Source organism: Callorhinchus milii, unplaced genomic scaffold, assembly GCF_018977255.1.
Source record: "Callorhinchus milii isolate IMCB2004 unplaced genomic scaffold, IMCB_Cmil_1.0 Scaffold15, whole genome shotgun sequence".
NCBI classification, from domain to species: domain Eukaryota; kingdom Metazoa; phylum Chordata; class Chondrichthyes; order Chimaeriformes; family Callorhinchidae; genus Callorhinchus; species Callorhinchus milii.
In genome coordinates this window covers 17,136,538-17,161,797 of record NW_024704756.1, presented here as the reverse complement: position 1 = coordinate 17,161,797, position 25,260 = coordinate 17,136,538, and the positions used below count along the sequence as shown (strand labels likewise).

At 40.1% G+C, this 25,260-nt stretch overlaps 1 protein-coding gene and 1 long non-coding RNA gene across 3 annotated transcripts in view; one reads left to right on the top strand and one right to left on the bottom strand.

Moving 5' to 3' along the window:
• Positions 1-1,277: 1,277 nt before the first annotated feature.
• The window catches only part of ar (androgen receptor), a 78,207-nt gene continuing 54,224 nt past the window's right edge, over positions 1,278-25,260 (bottom strand). The window contains exons 8-10 of one of the 2 annotated variants that reach the window (XM_042340741.1): positions 17,514-17,634; positions 6,157-6,346; positions 1,278-1,480 (exon numbers count right to left, since the gene is read on the bottom strand). In XM_042340741.1, coding sequence (XP_042196675.1) covers positions 1,405-1,480; positions 6,157-6,346; positions 17,514-17,634 — 387 coding nt within the window. In that variant the 3' untranslated portion in view covers positions 1,278-1,404. The remainder of the gene's footprint in view (positions 1,481-6,156; positions 6,347-17,513; positions 17,635-25,260) is intronic. The other variant, XM_042340742.1, reaches the window with a different exon arrangement.
• LOC121850205 lies at positions 8,197-24,649 on the top strand. Its single transcript, XR_006085502.1, has 2 exons — positions 8,197-8,257; positions 24,513-24,649. It is a non-coding gene; the product is annotated as an uncharacterized LOC121850205 (long non-coding RNA).

The following is a 25,260-nucleotide window of genomic DNA, read 5'->3' as shown; positions in this document are numbered from 1 at the left end:
TGTTTTCCAATCATTGGTTTGGTTTTTATATATAAAGTGGGGGGCTGTCAGCCGGTTGTCTGACACACATGGAAACCCATCACCATGCTTAAGAGTATCTTATCTAAAATATAAACATAAACTAATGATGGGAAAATTGCTACAGGTTATTATTAAGCCTTGTCATTGCAGGCAGCTTTATAGCTTTTTTAAGAATCCACAGATGAGTACTTCATTTATTAAAAGGTCAACGGCTGTTATTGCCGTTGGCCTAGTTTTATAAACGAGTTTCTTATGTGGATCAGATAGAGCCCGGCACACATCCAGTTGTCAGTGAGAATAGCTTGGACACTAACCCCTTGTTGCAGTTCTCCACTGGTATCTAAACGTTTAATCCAGTATTGTGTTTGACAGTAAAAGCTGCGGTAAAACAGGGAGTTGTTTAGCTTAATTAAACCAATTCAGGAAAGTAGAATATTGGCTTCTTATGGTGGGGGGTTGGGGGCCGTGTGTGTGTGTGGGGTGGGGGGGCCATGTAACCCCCTTCCCCGACCACACAACAATTTGTTCATTCGAAGACGATGGAAACCAGTTTAAAACCCGTTATTTTAAAATAATTCAACTTTTACTTTATCCAGAATGTGAAGCTCTTAATCGAAAGTTCAATACTATTCAAACAATATTATTATGATATTATTTATACAATATTTCACCCAGAAACCATAGAGTCAATTAACTTTACAGTATATGCTGTGAATTGAGACTTTGAGGCGTCTCAAAGACGTGACACAGCGTTATATCAAGTGCAAGGATTATTATTATATTAAGAAACATTACATACACTGCAAAACACCACAGAGGCACTTTGCAGTAATTATTCACGAGGAAAGTGAGTTATTCCGGGTAAATTGCCAGCTATTTTGCACCCAGCACAACCCCACAAACTGTCGGGAAGTGAATGAACAATTAAGATGGAGGGTTTTTGGCTGAGACATCGGGAGAAACTCCTTTCATTTTCCTGTTAATGTCAACAGGATCATCAATGATGAAGAACAGGAAGACTTAACTTCGACAATACAGCACTTTTGAGTGAACCACAGAACATAGGCTCAAGTCCCAACACGTGGTTTAAACCTATAACCTTCTGACCCTCAGATGAGGTGAGAGCGCTACAGACTGAGGCTGAACAGACACTAAAGGTAAGCATTGGAAGTGATATAGCAAAGCATCTGCTCGAAGGATTCTAAATTACTTCAAGACTTCGGAAGTTACCACAAGTTAGTGATTTGAAAAGGATGTAAAACAGATAAAGTTACGTAAGTAACAGCTAATCATGTTCCTTGGGTTAGGGATTATGGCTCAACTTTGGACAATCATTCAGTGTGTGCGAGAAACTCTCAGGTACTGGGGCAGTGAGGGTAGGAGTTACTTTCTCTTGATGAACTGCTGTCGGCTGGACCAGACCACTGAAAAGCAAATCACACAAGGCTTTTTGTTGCAGCTGAAAGAAAGAAAGAAATGTAGTTTAACACTCTATTGAAAATCTACCAACTTTCAGTAAAGTGCTTCAACTGCTCCCAGCAAACCTCAAACTCTGACCGTACAACCTGACCAGCTCTTTTTAAACCGCTGGTGGCCTCCTCACCACCATCAGCGGCCGCACTTTCAGCCACTGCGCCCCGAAACTCCGCAACGCTCTTCCTCTACCCCTCCACCTTGCCCCCTTCTTCCCCATTTTCAGGTCTCGCCCGAAGACCTTCTTCTTGGACCAGTGCCTACGGTCACCTCCCAAACACCTCTCACCCCCCCACCCCCGGATTGGTGTCAGGCTCCGCCACTCTCGAGTCCTCTGGGACGCTGCTCTGCCTGAGGGAACGTTGTGTAAATGTAAGTAAATACGGAAAAAAAGCCATCACAGAAATTATCCGATCAGTCCCAGAGACACCACAGGGTTGTAGTTTTATTCCTTTGTTCAGGGAGCAGATTTTTCAAACGATTTTCACACGAGTTCCCTTACTGTTGGCACAGGAGGTGAATGGATGTCCACTGACTGAACTGTACATTTCAGGGATGTACAAAAGCTCTGCAGGGAAATAAGTAATAATAATAATAATAATCCTTGCATCTGATACAGCGCCTTATCACGTCTTTGAGGCGTCACAAACCGCTTCACAGGATACACTGCACAGTGAATTGACTGCGTATTTTGTGGGCGAAACGTGGCAGCCAATTGCGCACAGCAGCGTCCCACAAACAGTTAAGTGACCAAATTATTATTTTTTTTTGAAGGGATTATTACCCCTGGAAAGCAATCGACTAACAACTGGGTTCTGATTTACTGCTGGGTACTGGGGCGTGTGGAGGAAGGAAATTTGCTTAAGGTTTCACCCCGCCCAGAAATCAAACCCAGGTCCTCTCGCTTGTGAGGCGAGGGCCCTGACCACTGAGCTAAGTAACTAAGAAACATAAAATGTGAACACTAAACTTTTTACACGTCAGGATTTATGTGTTTGTGGCTCTTCCAATATCATGGTTGAAAAAGCCGAGCTATTAGCTGGAGCTTCGGGCTGCACTTTCTTAATGCTTTCCACATGTTTTGACTTGAAGACACACATACTGTACAAGTCTACTCACAATACACTTAGGCTGCCCCAGCCCGGCTCACAATACACTCAAGACACTGGCACCTGGTAATGATTTTAACCATTTCTCTGAACATTAAATGAACATCTTTGCTCTCTAAAATAAAAGTAAAATACTGCTCCCAGATGTTTGTGGTCTGGCATTGTCTTGTGTTTAACAGGTTTGGAATGTGTTCAGAGTAAATTTAATGGGTCATTGATGTTTATCCGGTGGTTTGTAACGACGACAACGAGACTTCTCAAGGTGCTGCTGGATACTGAAGGGTTAGCACCCGAGTTGGGGGTTTGCGGGTTCGGGGGGGGGGGCGGGGGGAGGTGGGAGGATGACTGAAGGCACAGTCAAGGAGGAAGGTCTTGAGACAGGCCTTGAAGGAGGAAAGGGAGGGATGAGGCAGAGGGGCTCCATGATGGAGTTCCAGAGAGTGGGCGCAGTCTGTGGTAACTGAAGTCTTGATGTGCAATTCTGCTTTGCCACAAGAAGGAATTGTGTCTTCCTATTTGCTGAGCACTGTTCTCGGTACAGCCGGTCGATTGTTGCATAGAAACAGGTTTCACTGAACATCCTCAAAATAACCAGAAACAGTATTGGAACAGGTGCTGGCGATGTGAATCACATCAACAGAGAGAACACATTAGCACCAACGGGGTATGTGTTCAGAAGTCAGAACTGACTGTTCTTCCTTCACTCAGCAGTGATGCTGAGGCTAACACAGTTGATATTAACTGCATAGCAGCAACAACTTGCATTTATCCAGCCCTCCTCATGCTGGGCAGGGTCTCATGAGCGCTAGACAGTGGCGGAGTTCGCCAAGCCAGGGGCTGATGGTGGTGACCCTAGGCACGATCGAAGAGGAAGGTCTTCGATTACAAACCTGAAGATGGGGAAGGAGGGGGCAAGGTGGAGGGATTCAGGGAGTGTCCCAGAGTTTTGGGGCGCAGCGGCTGAAAGCCCAGTTGCTGATGGTGGAACGGAGGGCACGAGGAACAAACAGGAGACTGGAGCCATTCGACTGGAGGCGGCTGGTAGTGGGATGGGGTGTAAGCAGGTCAGAGAGGTCAGGAGATGCCAGGGGCGTGAGGGGATTTCAAGACAAATGTGAGGATCTTGAAATCTATCCGAGCTTTCAGCCTCTCTGCCCCCACACTCTGGAACTCCATCCCACGGTCTCTTCACCTCTCTTCCTCCTTTGCCTCCTTGAAGGCCGGTCTCAAGACCCTTCTCTTCGATCATGCCTTTGGTCGCCCTCCCACCTCTCTGCTTTCCCTCACCCCTACACCACCCCTCCCCCATGCTCGGGTCCTGACCCCTGACTCTCCAGCACCTTGGGCTATCCTCCCGATGTGAAAGACGCTCTGTAAATGTAATTTTGTTGTTGTTGTTGGGGATAGGGAGCTATTGGAGCCTAGCCAGAACTGGAGTGATGGGGGAATGGAATTTACTGTGGGTGAGAGTACGTGGGCAGCGGAGTTCTGGATTAAAGCAATTAGATTCAAGTAATGCGTGTACGATAATCTGGATCAAGCTTTCACTGGTGATCTTTTCATTGTGGGAAATCCCACATAACAAAAGGATCCTTATTATTAGCGATTGCTGTATATTTGATGCTCAACACCATCACAGAAGCCCGCTTGCTGTTCACAACAACAACAAAATTACATTCCACTTGACGATCAAATGGTTTGTGGGGAAGACATTTAAATTGGAAATTTTTATAGATACATTTTGGCTCAACGACTCTAAACGTGAATGAGAGGAGGGAAGGAATGAGTCAGAGAGCGGGGGCAGAATGGCTGAAAACCTGCCTGCCGATGGTGGGGCAGATAGGGCGGGGAACGTGAAGCAGGTCACTGTTTGCTGAGTGTGAATGAAGGAGGTCACAGAGTACGTACAAAGTATTGCTCTTGATTGTGATTATACACAGATATATAATGTATTAGATAGACTCTCATGAGAGTGTGGACTGTTGGGGAGGGTTGTTGTGTTGTGAGATACCATGATTAGTCATATGACCTTAGTAATATATAAGGAGAGAGAGGAACAGCCCTATGTACAGTGATCAACAGTTTTACTTTCACATCTTCCATATTTTTAAATAGTTTTGTCTCCCCAGGGAAGTCCATTTCAGTCCAGAGCCCACATGCTTCAGTTACCTGGAAACCAGATTAATTCCTGTTGGGTGCAAAGGCCATAATCACCCCCACTTCCCTGTTCATCACTGGAACACGATTAATTGACATCAGGTATAAAAGAACAGACAACTTAAACCCTGTAAATTAAATTCATGTTAAACAAAACTTGATTTAACAAAGTGGCCACTTATGTGCTGCTTGACTTTCATTAGTCTGAAGATTATTTTTAATTATAGTAAGAAATTGCGAGGTTTGTACAGACGTGGGTGTGAGATTCCGAGCATCGACACTGCTTGGCATTACTGCCTCTGACGTTCACAGTCATGAACACATTATTTTAATCAACAGTAAAATATCTGATCAAACAAGGGAGCGGGTTTGAAAGTCTTAATGTCTGATCTGCAAAGTATCCACTGCATTCTAATAAGCCACAGACAAACTGCGATGCCGAGCAAAGGTGTAGAGAGGGTGAGGGGGGGGGAATTAAATTACATTTAATCAGGTATCAGCCTGGCTCAGTTGGGGGGCGGGGGGGGGGGGGGGGGAGGTGTTCTTCCTTGTGAGCCAGAAGCTTGTGAATTCAAGACGAATGTTGGCACTTTGAATTAATAGTCTAGGCTGATGTACCAATCGTTAGTCCAGGGGTAGAGAACTCGAAAGCTGCATTGTCTGGGAAAAATTCATCCACTCAAAGAATAATTGTGATACCCTCCTAGTCCCATGCCTATTGTAATGGCTGATAGGGAAAGATGTAGCTTCCAAATCAAAAGCAGACATGTTCCCTTCACAGCATCTGCCTGTTCCCCCAAAGGGAGTGCTTGCAAGTGAGTCTGAAAGTGGAACAAAAGGTTCAAACAGAAAATGAACTGGAACAATATCAGCACTTTTGATTCAAACAAATCATTTTCACTTTAAATCTGATTCTGAAATATATAGCGCATAAATGGAGAGAAACCGTTAATAGTTTCCAACAATCTATCAACAGCCTATTCTCTGAACACAGGACTAACCTGTTGTTGCAGAGCCAGGTTTGGAAACATAGGTCAGGAGGAAAAGGCACCAATCGAGGAAACGGTGTAAAGACCATTATCAATGATTTATTTTGTCTTATTTCGAAACCCATCAAATTTCCATTAATTCCTGCACTTTCAGATATTCCATGATTGCTTTATCGCCCTCTTACCAGGCAACGGGCAGCTCTGACCTTGAATTTCTTCAACCTATTTATCCAGACCTCCCCCCACCAGCCCCCGCCCCTGAGACCGCATATAATACTGTATGACAGGGTGTTATCTATAAGAGCATTCCTTCTGTAAGTTGCAATACAACTGGAGTTCAGGTTTGCAATTTGCTAACCCTCTGGCTGGAGTTCAATATTCCATCCACACCGAAAGCCAGAACTTACGTTATCTTCAGGCTTCTCCCCACTCCCAGCACATTCTCACTTAACCTTCTCAGACAGCATGTCAGAATGCTCCATCTGATGGACATCTCCACAGACGGCTGCCAGGGTTTAGCTGGACAAGAAGGCACCTTTCTCTCTCTCTCGTCAAGACTTCTCCCTTCTTTCACACCACCCAGCCAAGACTTGCTCTCTGGAGGAGCAAAAGTACAAATGTAATGCGAGACCTGAATTCAAATTTGCTTCTCTTTGTTGGAAGTCAAACACTTGATGTTCTAAGCCATTTAAAAGCTGGCTTTTAATTCTGAGTAACACAGATTCTAAAAACCTTAATAAAGGACGGCCAAAGTAACGCTGGCAATAGAAATAATAAACACTAGATTACATTCGAGCAAACCAGATGGAAAAAAAACAAGGCATTTTTTATTCACAGCGATAACAAAACCCAAATTACAAAGGTCATTGGTGAAGATGATCATTTCTGTTCTGAATTTCTATACAGCTTACATTATTACTGTTGTAAGCAATGTCATGTGAAATGAAACAAATGCAACAACACTGCCCCTGTGAAATGCAACCAAACTACAACAATATATGTGCTTTGAGCCACAGTATCCTTTCCGTCAGCTTAAATACAGTCGGTGTTTTCTCATTGTGAAAACCTTTTCAACCAAACCCTTCTTTTGTTTAAGCTGATCACATGGCCATGTACCTTTGCCTTGGTTGATATGGCACAAAATATACCTTTGTGTAGCACAGTGCATTGAAGCTCCACCACCACTAAGACTTGGTGATTTAAATTGATATAATTTCCGTTCTTAATTTCTATAGTTTACATTATTCCTGCAGTAAGCAACGTCATTGATTACGACAATGACCCAGTGGCGAGTTTAATTAATGGTCATTTATAAACCTGAGCTGTTAACAGGTATTGAAAACTACAAGCAAGTACTAGACATCACATCAGTCAATTAGAAAATAATGCTCTGCAGCAATTTTGCTCTGCATCATGTACCTATTTATTATTATTATTATTATTAGCTACTGTATATATATATATTTATTCTGGCAAAAGTGATTTTTTTCAGAACAGTAAATCACAAATCTGCTGCAATTGTGCATAACTGCTGCCCTAAAGTGATGCGAGTTTGGACAAGAACAGCCAAAGTGGATTAATCCGTCAAATTTTGCATTTTCTAGGCTTCATCAGTGTGGGGGAAGGTAAGAAATGGAGCTGTCATTTGAAGCGATGTGTTTACAGATGAGGCATTTTAGAACTGACCCTCAGGTACACTATTTTTTCCTTAATTCTTGCATTTTTGGCAGCAAGGGGGGCATTTCATCGATACTAATAAAGATGAAATGTCTGTGTGTGTGTGTCCGTCTGTGTGTCCGTCAAGAACGCAATAACCGATTGATGTAGACACATGATTTGTACCTCGTTGGAAAGGTCTTGCATGGGGAGTGTCATGGGGTATTTTTTGTGGGGATCTCCTATCGTGACCTTAACAAGTTCATCACACATGTACGCACTCCAACAGAGTCCTCCCAATACGAGTTCTCCCACTGAGTCCTCCCAACAGGATATTTGTGCAAATATGTGTACAAGGGATGCTAACCAGTGCAACAGCACATTTTCTGAATCTTAAGGGATGAAGATGCCTAAGAAGCGAAGATCAAGCCTTTCAAGGACAAATAAAAACACCAGAGGAAGAGAGGCCGATTAAATTAAACTGGTTGCAAACGTAGCTGCACGGGTACAGCTAGTCCTTAATAAAGCCTGTAACGTCACATGTGCTTGTTAGAGGCTTGCCAAGCACAACAACGGACACTATCCCAAATGGGAAGAATTCCTTCTTCTCTTGAATGCAATAATATTGCTGCATCTCTTACGTTTTTTTTCATGAAAAAGTAATGCAACCTCCGTAGTGTAGTTGGGAGGGAAACTGACCCTGTCTCTGTTTTGTCTTGGTGGGAGCCTGTCTCAGATAATAGAGCAGCAGCAGCTTTGGGAATTCAGACACTGAACAAAATCTCAACAGCAAAGCACACAAAAACAAAACAAATAAAACTCCGCCACAAGGCTATGTAGGCGGCAAAAAAGGTACAGGATTTCATTTTGAAACTTCTCAAGTGTAGATTATATACTGTAGTGGTGTGAAGGGACATTTTTGCAGTGGCTGTCCTGACCCTCATCTTATCTTTATGTTTGTTCCTGAACCCTCCTCTACTTTTCTTCTCTTCTTTGATAATTTCCATGTCTTTCAACCCAGCCAGCAGAGCACAAGAGGGGCAAAGGAAATGCCAGGGGCCCTCCAGGTTGGCAATAAATGCTGGAGGCCCAGGAAAACATTCCGTGGAATGGCAATTTCAATCGTATAAATTACGTATCAACTGAAAGCTTGTGGCTAACCTTCATGGATAAAATATTTTCCATACTAGTTATATGTTAATATTCAGATACTGTGAAGCTAAGGGCCTAGAGAACTTAGCAAAAATCAGCAAATAGTGGTTTGCTTGTTATGCAGTTTTGTAGTGTTTTCGCAGGGTACAGCATGCATTAAGAGTCTGTTACAAGACATTAATATGTCAAGCGATTCAGATTATACCATAAATTCTGAGTGTGAGGTATGTGTTGTTCTGTTTGATTCATGCAACATAAATTATATGTCTTTTTTCCCCCATTTGGGGTCAACTGTTTCAATGTTGTACTGTGCACCACCAGACAGCAGTCTCCTGTGATTCTGTTGTGATTTGAAATGAAGTTTGAAAAGAGATTTAATAGCTTTATTTGACTGCATCTTAACTCTGTGCACAACAGGCCTTTATTTGTCAGCAAAAGGTGAAGTATATGGTGCTTCTAATAAATTTTAGGGTCAAAGCTCAAAAGGGTTTTAACGTTAAAAAAAATTAGGTGAACCCAGAGATTCATTACTTCTTAAAAATGTGCTTCAAACTGTGAATATTCGACATAATGAACAGGTGGAGCTGGTCAGGGAACCTTAGTTCTGTTTAGGTGCTTTGGTTTTTACATTGGCCGTTCATATTGAGGTGCTATGAGTTGTCCTCCCGACATGAAAGGCGCTGTATAAATCTACATTTTATTGTATAATTTGTAACGGGTAGGTACGTTGGTTCTGCACTGCAGGTGAAAGACTTTTGAGTTCCATTTGTTTTCTGAATGCCTTCCTCTCCTCCAAAACTGTACACAATAGATTAGTGCACAAGGCAACAGTAAAAGTGAATTGAACTCCAGCCATTTTTTCAGTTGGGTTGGGGACACACCTTGGTTAGTATTTAGGTCAAGTTGACCCTCACACTACATCATTTATTGATGACAAAGAACAACACCCAGCACTGAACCCTACAACAATTCTGTGTGGTACAGCAATGACACTGACTAAGGATGCATTCAACTTGTAGTAAATTATATTGAGCATAATTGCTGAAGTGTGATGATTATGGGGTTATGTATAAGGGCTTATTGAAAAAAGCTATTAGTAGCAATATTGAAATGAATTAAGGGATCAGGAGGCCAGGATGAAAGTGAGCAATTGATGAGTAAGGAACATTCTTGTGGAGTTGAACGTGTGGAGTTCTTTTTAAGGTCACGGTAGATGAAAGCAAGATATGGTGCAAGCTGTGGGGAAGTGGAACAAACTGATTAGTGTGATAACGATTGCACGATTGAGAGACAAAGGAACATAACTGGAAGATTGAGGAAGCCCAGATCAAAGGACAGGATGAGCAGCACTGGCTTTGAGCGCTGGTGTGTAGAAACAACCTTTTATATGGTACATGTCTTGAGTAGTTGTGTTACAAAAGATGTACGCCTGCTACAATTTGCAATCACTACCGTTTATGCACGTGTCTGGCTGGCATAGTTACCGTTATAATAAGATGTGGAATTGTGCACTCAGGGCAGAGACCTGGGGAAGAGCAACTGACTGAGTTACAACCACTGCTGTCAGGAAGCTGGGATCGGTTAATATGATCTCCATTCTGTCTATTGCTTAAATGCATTGTAATGTTACAATACAGCTGCTAGTGTCAATTTTAATAAAAGACTTTCGCTTTACCAACTTAATACCATCTCAAGAGAATCCTTAACAATTATGTGCATGTGTGTGGGGATGGGGTGGGGGGGGGGGAAGTAATCTTATGCTACAATATATAGGTACATGACACAAGGTTAGGTAGGGTAGTAAACAGCCAACTGCAGGAAGACATAGACAGATGGTAAGATGGGCGACATGTGGTAGATGAGTTTCAATGTGGAGAAATGCGGGTAATGCATTTTGGTAGAAAGAATGAGGGGCAATATACAACAACAACAACAACAACAACAACAAGATTCCATTTATAGAGCGCCTTTCACGTCAGGAGGACGTCCCAAGGCGCTGCACAGTTGGGTCATGACCCGAGCAGAGGGGAAATGGTCAGGGTGAGGGGAGGGAGGGAGGGAGAGAGGAGGGGGGAAATGGTCAGGGTGAGGGGAGGGAAGGGAGGGAGCGAGGAGGAGGAAGAGAGTCGAGAGGGTCGAGAGGGCTGGTAATGCAATCTTAAGGGGGGTAAAAGAACAGAGAGACTGGGGGGGCAGGTAAATGAATCCTTGAAGGTGGCAGGACAGGGAGATAAAGCTGTAAAAAGGGCAAATGGGATTCTAGGCTTTATGAATAGGGGCAGAGAGTACAAGAGTCAGGAGGTTATGATTAACCCATATAAACACTGGTTAGGCCTCAGTTAGAATACTGCCCCAGTTCTGGGCCCCACACTATAGGAAGGATGTTAAGGCATTGGAAAGGATGCAGAGGAGATTTACGAGGATAGTACCAGGAATGAAGGACCGTGATGATGATGATGGGCTGGAGAGGTTAGGATTATTCTCACTGGAGCAGAGAAGGTTACGAGGATCTGACAGAGGTCTTCAAAATCATGAGGGAATTGATAGGTTAAAAAGGGAAAACCTGTTCCCACTGGTGGGTGTGTCGGTGACTCGAGGTCACAGATTCAAAATAGTCTCTAAAAGAAGCCGAGGGGAGGAGAGAAGACATTTTTTCACGCAGTGAGTTGTTCAAATCTGGAATGCATTGCCTGAAAGGGCGGTCGAGGCCGATTCGATAACTACTTTTAAAAACGCGGTGGAAAGGTATTTGAGGACGGGTTTGCAAGTTATGGGGAAAGGGTCGGGGAGAGGGACTGACATTACATTGCTCTTTTCAAAGGGACGGCACAGACTCGATGGGCCGAATGGCCTCTTTTTGTGCTGTACGATTCTATGATTTCTATGATTCTATAATTGGCAGTATCTTGCTAGCCCACCATTCAGTTGGTTTTGTTAGATTCAATAAACAAATGTCTTAACAGTTAAGGTTGAATTACGGCAGATTTTTTATGGAGGTGAAGGACCGTAACTCACAAAGGCTGAGTGAATTCCAATTTTGCTCTGAAAGCAAATAATTATTTGAAATCTTATGGAATTACTGGCTAAATGTTTACTGTGTGCACATATCTCTCCACTGATTCATGGGAGGGATAAACAGGAATGTTTCTGTTATTTTCACTGAAGTCAATTCTAACAATCCCCTCCACTGACTGCAAGACTGTTAGAATGCACTTAGTGTGGCAATTAGTACAAGCAATTAGTACAGTTAGTGCTATTTATGAACAGTACTGTGCCACAAATATGCCTGTATAATTGGATATTAAAGGGGGCCTTATCATCAAACATTACTAAGTATTACTAATATTAATGTTAGTATTATATTGTTTTAAGTCCATTTCTTTCAAATTTTCAATGAGTTTGTTTAAATGAGTGAGGATTATGGGCACTATTAGTGAGCTGATAATAAAGGATATCACACAACCTAAAAGAGTAGCTGTATGATAATTCAGTTCCCTTTCTCTGTCAGGCTCAATAAACTTCCCAGAGCAGGAAATCCTGAAATGAATGTAAATTAAAACTAAAACTCTACGCTTTGTTATTGATGACCAAGTTATTTCCTAAATCGACATCATCAATTCGGGACTTTTAATGTTTTTTTTTAAATTGAGCTGCTCAGCGGCAGAATTACCAATCACACCCACAGAACAAGGCGAGGATATCTCCTGGAGACAACCTGTGATTAGCCCCAATCACCCGTATAACACGCTCCTAACTATAGGCACGTCAGAGTTACGGCAAACATTCTGAATAAATTAAAGACTATTTGAGTCACGGTGAGCTGATTTTTTGGTTTTAATTACATTTGGGACAAGTACTATTAATCTCATTTAAAATACCACCAAGCTTTCTTCAGATTTGTAACCTTTACTCTGGAAAAAAAATGTCACCAACATTACTGCAGTAAATAAAAGTTTTCAATTAGCAGCAGGGCTTGTGCTCCAATGCATTGTACCATGGGAGTAATCAAGTGGTTTATGTCTATAACTTTGGCCAAGATGTAGAGAGGAGGTACTGAGCAGACAAGACACTCTTTCTCATTGGCTGGATCCTTGTCAGGTTGTTTTGGAGGACCTTCCAGCAATGAGACCAAATATTGTCAATAATAATAATCTTTGGATTTGATATCACACCATATCATGTCGTTGAGATGTCTCAAAGCGCTTTGCAGAATATATTGTACATTGAATTAACTGCATGTTTTGTGGGCTAAACCTGGCAGCCAATTGCGCACAGGAAGAACAGGCTACTGACCTGGAAATCAGACATGACCTGGCTTAAAAAAAGCTTAAACAGGCAATCTGTTTTCAGACGACTGAGCTACATTTAGACCATTTTATCTTGGTTTGAACTTCGCTGCTTAAAAGCATTAGAAAGGGATACTGTAGCATTGATAACACAAGAACGTTGGATAGTGATGTCATGATACACTGATATATCTCGATGTGTAAAAGCCAGAATAATTGTGATGACTGTTTGATTTCCTCAGATGATTGTGAAATGCAGTTAACAGTAAATTTAATTGTGAGTAGTGACTGATCAAGGTAAAAGGGCGCCAGAGCACACTGATGTCTTTTGTTCTGGAACAAATGAAGATAAATTATCAAAAGTGCTCTCTGCATTGGATATACAAAAATAATTACAGGATAAATACAAAATTCTAATGCTTAGAACACCCAAATCATTAACTTGTGGTTTCACATTATTAATATTGCTTTACACCTTTCTTTAATGATCATCATATTGTCCAAAGGAGAAAAACCCAAAAAGATTGCGACGTGCCTAAGATACAGCAGCACAAGGTAACATTACAGTAGTCTGGCCTGTCTATGAGTGCAGCCAGACAGGGCAATCCCTACTTGCCTGTATCATTTGCTTCACAAATCTTTCACTAATAAATATAACAGCAAAAAACAAAGACAGAGCACGGCATCAGGGTTACAGCAACATTTTCTAACAATGCAGCAAATTACTGGGTTGCAAAGGCTACATATGACATACATACAGTTCCACAATAATAGAATATACAGAAGTGTGCATATTCGTTTATTAACAAATGCTCAAGGATACAAAAAGAATCAAAATAGACTGATAAAAATTGTCACTTATAAGGTGCTATTTTCTTTTACAAAATATTTTTATCCTCAAACCACTGATGGAATTGATGGACTATTTCTATTGACGGTATGTATAACTGAACGTGGGGGGAATGCGTACATTCATATGGTTAGAACAGCATAGAATTAGTAGTTTGGTGTTTAGTACCATTAAAAATAGGGAAATCCACATTAGACAAGCATTCACTAGGCTGCCCGGGCTTGGCTGTGTGAAAGAACGAGGCTTTCTAATACTCTGATGGCTTTCATTCAATATCACTGTACCTGAAGTGTAAAGTTTCTGTGATATACAAGTGAGGTCTGAGAAAGACCTAAGTATCCCTCTTTACAACCCTTGTGAGGCTCTGTTGGCCACCTGATATGATTGGAATTAGGCACAGCTTGTTTGGAGTTTTTCTGTTTATATAAAAACAATTTTTTTTTGCAAGTTTTGTTCAGTATGCCAGGGATGGGTGTCAGCACCAAATGTGCTGCCCAGCTTCAAACATAGACTTTCCCAACTGAATCATGTGATTGGACCACCACCAGCAAAATGGCACCACATGATTTTACTGCATGTTAGAGGAATTCACATTCTCTACAAACAATGATATAGTGCAACATGCAACACGTACAACACAGAAATACTGGCATCCCTCTATCATACCTGTAACATTTCTAAAGAATGGCTGTAGTGTTCTGATTTATAAATCCTACCCGTTTTGCACATTGAGTGGCTGATCGCATAAAACATAAACAAATCTCAGTGTGCCATAATGGACTATTATGTGTCAAATCAACACACTATTAACAACATGTTTCTTGTGATACCTTTCCAGTTTAAAGTTAATAGTGAAAATATTTTATCGAGTGCCTGAATGGCAATATTTAAATACCTTTTTTTGCATTTAGGAGATGGGTGAATCTTGCAAAAAAAAAGTTATATTTAATGATGCATCAAAACTGAAACATATATCCCAGCAAATGGGCAGTAAGTACCTTAACAGGGGCATTTGATTGAAGGGAGGATTAGGGCAAACAACATCCTCTCTGTTGAAAAGGAATAACTGGATTAAAGATGTATTTTCCTATCATAGTGGTATTTCCATTGTCGTTGCACTCTTTCTAACCACTGCAATGAAGCTTCATACATTTACCTGGTGAATGATCTTTGCCTCATCTGAAGAACAGAAGCCACTTGCAATTGTGATCAGTTTGAAGTTTGTCTTTCTTACAACATTGCAGGCAGAGTGTTCTGTAGCACACTTGACAACACTTAAAGGCCAATGAAAGAGGGATACTTAAAACGTAATACAGGGATCCCTATATTACATTCACTCTTCCTGATACGCAGTGTAAACTATTGAGTATAATAGCCAAGGTAGTAAGAATCAGCGTTTTGAGTCAAATTTCCAATGTAGTAATCCCTAAACAGTAAACAATACATTTGTTTCTGAAACTAGGCAGGACTTCAAAACTTGGTATAATTTACAGCACCAAGTTATTTCTTTCTCTGGGCAAATTGGGGTTCTCTTAAACATTTTTAAGAAGAAAGTTTTGAGAAGAATGTTTAGGACTCCACTGTCACATAATATTCCACAGAACTGATTTATCGATCTAGCGACAAACTATGTAAGAAGACAAATTTGGTATTTTAGGCTGGCTGGTAACATTGAAACATGACAAAGTCTGCTCTTTTCATTAATCAACATTATTCCTGTAAAACCCAAAGATAATATAGAACTAGGTTTGTTTTAAAATAAGTAGTAGGTAGCTTTAATGTGCTAAAAAAATCTAAAAAAAAATTATTCCTTTTTTCTCCCTCCAAAAAATACAATTCTTTGGGAAAGAATTTACATATAGAATTGTACACCTAGTTTTAGCCCGTCACTTGGCTGCATTTAACATGAGCAATTTTTGCTCATGAAGGATTCCGAACAAGCTACATAATACATTGGCGTTCTTCAAACACAATTTAAAAAAATAGTTGTAACTTTTTGAGGACCACAGTAACATTTTTACACCAGACATTTACTTTATTCCGAAAATACTGCAAATGGAGAAATGGGATGTAACTCCATTATTTTACTTTATATTATTCAAGTTGTTTTGAAATTTACAGAATTTTTTTGTTTTATGCAGATGTTTAACAACATGCCTATTTAATAACATGCTTGCTCACTAACATGCCCATAATCTCAAAATTAGGGACAAAATGGGCGTCTACACTTTATTGTTCAAGACTGTTCTGGTCATTAAGATCTTTCTTTTTCAAACAAGTTTGTGCAAGACATGGCCTAGTTTCTTACTTAATTTGTGCAGGCTAGCAACGTTTAGTGACACGTGGCAGTCAAGCCTAGCACAAATAGGAGGGGATGCTACAAACGCACATCATTATTACATTTTAAAATAGCATTAGACCTGTTTCTGCTGCTTAACAGCTTCTCACAACAGGTTTAACATCTGGACGATAAAAGGGTGGGGGGAATTATCAATCAAAGATACAAAAGTCAGCAAGAAAGGTTGCGTATCAAAAAATTGTCTCTCTTTTAATTTTTTTAAAAATTAAATGGTGTTGCATCGTAAACTGTGGTATCTTATCTGGTGAAGGCTTAGCTGTGTTGAAGGAGTTGTATTCCCACTATTAATGATAATGCCTAAATTTAGTAGCACTTATGTTTATGACTAAATATATAGAAACAAAAGTTGATGTTGTGGCAGGAATTAGAAATCAGACTAATTCTAAATCAGTCTAGTGTCTGAACATCCAGTTGATATTGTATTGATCTTTACTGCAGGAATCATTAAATGTAAATCTACTCTGTTTAATTAAAAGCACATTTCTATAGATGTAAAATGTGGAATAAAGCTCTTTTGAATATTCATCAGGCACAGGTACACATCCATTACGCAGCACCAAAGGTACTAAAATAGGAAATGCACACAGAATTAGCACCGCACAACAGTAATAGTCATCAATTGTGCACGCCTAAAATAATTAAACAGTTCAAAATCTTAAAACTTAAGGCCCTCAGTATTTCTCTACTTTCAATTGTTTACTTTTTTTAAGACATCAGAACACAAATAATTCCAGTAAAATAACTGTACATGAAAAGGTCTATCACCAAACCAATATAATGTACCTTGTCGTAGATTTTTAAAAAAAGACTGTTATGAATTTTGGTAAAAATCTCCACAATCCTACCAGGTGTGTACTGTTTTTTTAACAAACAGTATTCAGGAAAGGAAGTGTTTTTTTTAGTGCAAATGTGTTTCAAAATTTATATTTTGTCAAAAAAAATTGAGCAATGTAATGGAATATGAATTGAGACAATATCTAACACTAGGTAAAATTAATGTTCAATATACTTTAGGAATTTAAAATGAAAACAGATGGCTAGGTAGTTTCAAAATAAAAATGTAGGTAGCTTTAAGTACAAATCAGAAAAGACAACTAATCTGAAGGACCAAAAAGAGGTGAAAATAGCTGGTATTCACTGAACGTAACCAACATATTAACTAGAAATTATGTATGGTCCAAAATAACAACTAGTCAATAGGATTACATCCAATTTACCAACCCTCCTCAATGTGGTGTAACAGAACCAACGCTGTAACTCAGTGGTCAACAGGCCACTGGAAATCAAAGATTTTGCAGAACTCTTTTTTTAAATGTCTTAATCAGGTCACACATGGTATCAAACTGAACTGACGGTTTTTTGAAAACAAGCTGAACTCTAGGTAGTAAAGGGGTACAGGCAGTATAATATACGTAAGCACTGAACGTTACTGTTCATGAAACAGAAGCGGTTTGGCCATACCAGCGAGGATCTTTGGCACCTGAGCAGAGATGATTTCTGCCATCATTTCAGGAAACTGGATGCTCAGAGATTGAGATTGAACGAACAGATCAAACGTAAAATGATGCAGTTTCCTCACCGTCTGCGAAAAAAAGTGAGAAGAATCAAATATCAAGGAATTTTACAGCACAGAAAGAGGCCCTTCGGCCCATCTTGCCTGTACCGGCTCTTTGAAAGAGCTCCAAACTAGTCCCAGTCCCCTGCTCTTACCTCATAGCCCTACATTTTTTTTCCTTTTCAAGGAGTACCTATCTAATTCCTTTTTGAAAGCTTTTACTGAATCTGTGTCCACCACACTTTCAGGCAGTGCATTCCAGACCTTAACAACTCTCTGGGTAAAAAAAATTCTCCTCATCTCTCTGTGTCCTCTAATTACCGACCCACCCATCAGAGGAAACACTTTCTCTCTACCTTCTTTACAACAACAACAACTTGGATTTATATAGCACCCTCCACGCCGGATGGCGTCTCAGAGCGCTTCACAGTAACGGATCCCGGGGCCGAGCCGGGGGGAGGGGGAGGAAGGTGACCAAAGGCGCCGTCAAAAAGAAAGGTCTTCAGCAGAGACCTGAAAATGGGAAGAGAGGGGGCGAGGCGAAGGGAGTGAGGAAGGGAATTCCAGAGCCTCGGGGCGTAGTGGCTGAAGGCACGGCCGCCGAGAGTGGAGCGGAGGACTCGGAGGAGGCCAGACCCGGAGGAATGAAGGCAATGGATTCTGTTTTGAGGAGAGAAGTCAGAGAGGTCGGGGGGTGCAGAGGAGTGCAGGGACTTGATTACAAGAGTGAGGCTCCTGAAATCGATCCTCTCTGGGACAGCCAGCAGTGCAGTCTGGCCAGGACTGGGGGGATCGGGGAGCGGATCAAATCCCTTTATCAAATCCCTCATAATTTTGAACACCTCCATTAAATCTACTCCCAGCCCCTCTAGTCTCGTCTCCGGTGTTTAGTGTAATTTTAAAAAATATATATATTAAGAGCGATTCCTTAAAGGGTGGTGGCACATTTACAGATCTTGGTAGTGAGATCTTATAATGGGGTTTTCCTGTTATGAACTCACAAATTTACTACAGAAGTGTAAATTGGTGGACATGGGGAGGGAGATTATAATTATCTTGACTGTCAAGGTCTATAAATATAACAACTTCTTATTATCCATAGGAAATGAAAAAGCACCCCACAAGGGATAATGGAAATACAATCCAATTTTTAGTGATGATTTACGTTAAAATCAGGTGCAGGTATCTGTCACCGCTTGTAGTACATTGTTTCCTGTTGTACTCAGTACCACTATTGATGCTCAAACAGAGTCTGCCATTTCACTACTGACTACATAATGAGCTGCCAATTACTGGGTAAAACTGCATGGTTTAAAGGAATAGAGTCTGATACATCAATTGATCAGGCAGGTAAACTAATCTCTAAGAACAATTTATGATTTGTAAGTCTATTGCAAATTAACATGTAAATAACCTGATTAAATCTGTGCAGGAGATTGAACCATGTACCAACTGACTTGACAAGATGATTTTTTTTGGTGATGTATTCCATATTTTACAAAAAGCATAGTCGGAAGCAAGGCCGTAAGCACTTTAAAGAGTATCTCAGAACACAGGGATATTCAGGTCACATGAACCCCAAGATTAGTTATTCCCTTGAAATTACACTCACATATTTCATTCTTCAAACAATACAATACAAATTTACATTTACACCGTACTCTTCATGGTGGGACGATGTCCCAACAATCTTAACAATCTTGGCTTGGCACCCGAGCTGGGGTAGGAACCGAGGGGACGGCAGAGTTGACCAGGAGTGCTGTGAAAGAGTTATATCTTGAGACAGTCATTGAACGAGGTGATATATTTTATATATCTTTTTGCTGCCAGCAACAGACAGCAATGATCTAGATGGTCTATGTCTATGCAGTTCTATACTGAAGGATTAACAATTAGGATAAATGACTAAAAGTTTATTAAATGATAATATACAGGGATACTAGAAAACAGACAATAAGGTTTGGTTAATTCATATGATCAATAGTATAACATGGAGAATAAGAAAGCTATATTTTTAGCTAATGGGTCACTTGTGGCTTTGCCTACAAGCTTGTCTCTTTCTTGTTGCTGTTGCACTCTATATGCAATTGAACAAAATAAGTCATTTGGAGGCTACAGACTTTGAGGTACAAACTGTAAGATTTAAACAAAATACCCACATGAGGATGCCTTAAGCAGTCTCCTGTCAACACCAACAAAACTGCTCTCCAGATTATCTGCCCCATGTTATATACATCATTACCTAAGCAATTTGGCTAAAATAAGTCTGAGATATCTTAGTCTATCCTCCCTTACTGACATACAAAAGAATAATAAGTGCAGAAAGTCTATCTCCTTTGAAAGACAGTCATCCCATTACCTCGTCAGACATTTAAAAATTCATTAGGTTTGAAAAAATGTTAGTGAGCATTCACAACTATACAGAGAAAGTGACTTCCACTGTGCTGAGGTTTTTAGTTTGCTATTTTACACATGTTTCCAATTTAGCCTCATCCGGAGCCAGGTTCAGAATGTTTAAAATAATCAGATTATTTTACCTCACTAAAATCTGTCCTCTCCTGAAGGCTTAGTTCTTCTGTGCAATACGTAGCGCTAAGTTTTCAGCTCATCTATTGTAACACTCGAAACCTCAATACCATATTACAAGATTAAAGTTACTGACAAAGTAGGAAATAATTTCACAATAAACATGCATCTAAAATTATAATTTTAATTAAAAATAAAAGCTTATCACACTTCAATATTTCACACCTATTTGTCCTGTTCTTCCTTTTTTTCCCTGGTTGAATATAATTTTCTCCTTTCGATTTTTAACTTTAATTTTACTTTTATTCTACATTGTACATCTTTCAGAAACTGAAACTGTAACTTATAATGTTTTTCTTTTATTTATTTTCCTCCTTCTGAAATTACTTCCCCTAAAAAACATCTGAATGGCTGAAAGCTCACTTTAAAAGTTCAATCAACAAAATTAGAATGGGTGTAATCTCCATTAGAATCTATGCATAATAATAATAACCCTTACATTTAGTACAATGCCTTTCACGTCAGGAGGGCATCTCAAAGCACTTCACAGGATTTACTGTAAAGTTGGAGTGATGTTTTGGGCCGCTAATTTATTCAGAGCAATGTCCCACAAATAGCCATGAAGTGAGTAACCAGGTCTTTTGGGGATTGTTGGCCAAGACACCAGGAGAAACTCCCTTCTCTTTTCGAATAGTGGCATGGAATCCTTAATGTGCACCTGAACAGACACAGATGTGACCTCGGTTTACTGTCTCAACCGAACGATGGCAGAAATAGTACACCAGTAAACTAATAAACTGCAGTGCATTTAGAGTCAAATAAAAACATAACTGCCATGGTGTCATAATAAATACCGTTAGTTTAGCTCTCTGGTGACCTAATTCCACAGCGGTGGTCCTGCCAGTACTAAGCAGAGATCAAGTTAATAAAATCAGATTTTACAAAAATAACATAAGGAGTAAAAATACTTCTAACCCAGACTGTACAAGTAGGGTTTGGACATATGCCACTAACTTTTCAGTTATTTGAATTAGGACATCTAGGAGGATCCATTTTGCGTTGTAAGAGAGCTGTGTATAAATCGGGGAGTAAATCTGTGATAGCAATGCACTTTAACTCCGTAAACTTCCTCCTTGTCGGCCTCCCTAACTCTTCCCTCCACAGGCTGCAGATCATCCAGAATTCTGCAGCTCGTGTCCTCTCCCACACCAGCTTCTGTGACCCCATCACCCCCACCCTCGCCCGGCTCCACTGGCTCCCCATCCCTCAGAGGATAGAATTCAAAATCCTCGTCCTCACTTTCATGGCCCTCCACGGCCTTTCCCCCTCCTACCTCTCTGCTCTCCCTCATCCCAACCCTGTCCACCCACGCTCGGGTCCTGACCCCCGACTGTTCAGTGCCATTGTGCAAAGGCTTGATTGGAGATCATTAAGTAGCCACAGAGTGTGTACTCCTCATGTTCAGTGTGTGTTGCATCCTATGTGTGATGTACATTTACAGTAAGCTCAGGCCTACAGATATTGAGGCACAAATAAAAATGCTCCTACCTGTCAAGACACACGGAGAGGCCTGCAGGCACATATCTGCTCCTCTGCCTGTGTATAATAGTAATTATCTTACACTATCTTATTGATTAGTTGCTATTCACTAATCAACATTCCAACACATATTCTGCCAATCAGTTGGCCTTTTATTGTTTTGTTTTATTGGAGAGGCAAAGAAAAAAATATGTAAAGGAGAGAGAGAGAACGAACGCGTGTATTTCATAGAATCCTACAGCACAGTAGGAGGCAATTCAGCCTATTCAATTAATCCCACTCGTCCGCTCTTTCCCCACGGCCTTGCAATTTTTTTTTCCTTTTTACGTACCTATCCAATTCCATTTTTAAAAGTTATTATTGAATCTGCTTCCATCACCCTTTCAGGCAGTGCATTCCAGATCGTAACAACTCTTGCGTTAGTTTCTCCCCATCTCCCCTCTGGTTCTTTTGTGTGTAAATGCCACGGCGAGATTAGTTTGCCCTAATTTAGTGATGTTGTGATTGGTATTTATTCTCAATTTAGTGTACAGAGAGAGAGGGGACTGTTTATTTGGGTGGAAAAAAATGCTGATTTAGTATTTAAATAATGGGTGAATATGTAGCAGAGGATGGTAGGTAAGATTTATCTGATGATGCGAGAGAGAAACTGTCTGCAAAGGAAGCAGTAAAGCTACAACAATAATCCTTGCATTGACTGAAGTGAATTGACTCTATATTTTGTGGGCGAAACGATTACAAGATTAACATACTATAAGGTACCTGTTACACTAATTTCAATCATAATCCATTGATGCTATTTCTGCAATTTTAAGCCTTGTACTCTGGTCTGTCTTATTTATAAGACACTGGCTAAAGGATGTATTGGTGCATGCTTCCAGCCAAGTAAAACAGCTGGCAGTATGCCAGCCCGGGATCACAAGGTGCTTTCATGATTAGTTAGATACAAAGCACAGTGCAGACAGGAAACTTGCTCAGGGTTGGAATAAAACTGTTGATTGGCACATGCCTATTATGCTTGGCAAGAGATGTGCAACAGGGAGATGTGATGCCTGGTTACATGACTGGTAAGATGCCTATGAGAACTGAAAGCAGCCAGTTCTACTCTTCGAGCTGCTCACATATCCATGCAATTTCCGGTTAAGGCACCAACAGGCCAAAGGGAGAAGAGATGTATTTTGGTGCAGGCCAGAGCTGATAACATACCATTTTGCTTTCTGTTCAGCCTTAATATTTATTTGCTTATCTGACAGAAAAACATTCATTACTAATCACGTCTCAGAGCTTATATTTAACATTATTTACCCTGGTGTAAATATAAAAAGCCAAATCTGCATTAAGACTGGCCAAAGGCAAGGAATTTCAAGGTAGAAACATATCACAAATATGAACTTTAAATATGATTCCTTTATGAATTAATACATTCAACGTTTAACCTTCAATCAATTGAAAATGTTCATACAACAACAACAACAAAATCAGATTTATAGAGCGCCTTTCATGTGGGGAGGACGTCTCAAAGTGCTGAACAGTCAGGTGTCGGGGACGGGGAATGGGGGAGGGGGGCGGGTGTAGGGGTGAGGGAAGGCAGAGAAGTGGGAGGGAGACCAAAGGCACGGTCGAAGAGAAGGGTCTTGTCGAAGACAAAACTGAATAATAATAATACAAGACTGAATAATAAGTATTCTGAAGGACTGAATTTCTCTCCCCTGCCTTCTGAATGAAATTAATGTGGATAGAGCAATGACACACTTAATCTATCTGCTGATGTTGACTAAAGCCAACATTNAAAAAATAAAAGGCAAAGTACTGAAGATGCTGGAAATCTAGTATAAACAGAGAAGTTGCTGGGAACACACAGCATATAGCAGGTCAGACAGCATCCATGGAGAAAGGAAAATTAGTTAACGTTTCAGGTCTATGACCTTTCGTCAGAACTATTAAAAAATATAAATTTTGGTAGGAGACAATATTTAAGATTTTTACATCTTATTTCTATGGCTTACTAAACAACTCTTAAGCTAAAAACATTTGGGCTTGAAAATGTTGACATATAATAAGCTTTCCAAATTTTTATTTAAATTATTTTTCTGCACTGCTACCAAACCTCAGTAATTCTTTCAAAAATCCCTTCATATTACGTCATTAAAATAGAAATGGGAGCTGTTTTTCACACACTTGCACAATTTTGCCAACCGCGAAAAATCTGAGTCTTGAAATTATCAAGGAAGGAAGTGCCAGAAAGGAAGTAAAGGAAAGCAATTATTTAGATAACAAGAAAACTGCATACATTGAAATAATCAGTCCAAAAGTCTAATCAGTGAATTCTTCAGCTTTCTCCAGTGGAGCCTGTTTTTATTTGGTGGCAACAATGTTCTGTTCTGCTAGAATTTTTTTTCATTGACTTTTCCAATAGCCTATTATAAACTTGTCTTGTACAAGCGCTCCGTTAAATTTAGCTGTTGGGTTGCTGTTACATTGCAATACTTATCTGGCTCTGATAAAGTGCACAATCAACATCTGTTGCCTTCAAAACAAACCCAATTATTCAATTCCAGATAATCATCTCAATGTTTTGATTGTTATTAAATTGTTTCCATCTGCCTTTGATTCGAGGGAACAGAAAGGGACGACCCAACTGTCATTAATCCAAAGAAAGATGGAGCCCATTTCCCTGTTATCCTGATTTATATTCCTCTCCTAATTCAAATTTAGCCACAAACACAAATCAATTGGCTGCTCGTTACATTGTTGTTTCTGTGAATTGCTGGCCTTTATTTTTATTTCTGATCAAGTGTATTTTAGAAAGTACTTTGGGATATTTATTTTTACATTTGCAGGTATTCATACAAGTCGATCAATAGACTGAGAAGCTATTTACATGGAATTGGGCAACAAACCAGCGACTGAAAAGAAATGGACTGTGTGACATGTTGGTGTTTACTTTTTTAAATAAAATGTATTTTTTCTCCTTCGATTATTACTCTCTCTTGTCAACTTTTGATTCCCTCTTCTACTTAGGTAGATGACTGAATTGTGTTTATAATACCCAACAGGCAGATAAAACCACTATCAGATGGTGATAGCAGACTGTTGCCAAAGAGCATTCATCTCTTTGAGGAGTATTTTAGTCCAAAGTAAGTTACAAATCATTGCTTGGAATATAAGACAAACCTTCTTCCTCTGTGTCATCGTTCTGTCTAACAAGATGCCAGCCAAGGATGGACACACATTTAACAAGTTCCATTAAGAATGAATCATAGGTAACTACAATGTCAGGACTGTCAGAGATTATAACATCAGTGAAATCTTGCTGCAGTTCAAAGTTAAACCTATGACCACAACAGTCTTTTATGGTCCTGTGTATTTCTATGTTCTCTTGTGCAGGTACAAGGAGTTAGAACCATTGAAATCTGCAAGATAGTCGGATGCCATTTGATCCATTGCATTAAGTGTCAGTGTTTGCTCCTCCAACAAAGCCAACTAGCTGAAGGTTAGAAATAGGCAAATTGTGAACTAATGAAACCGCTGACTAGGATAAAAGCAATAAGAATTAAGCCGTTTCCCTTTTCCTTATTTTTATCTTTG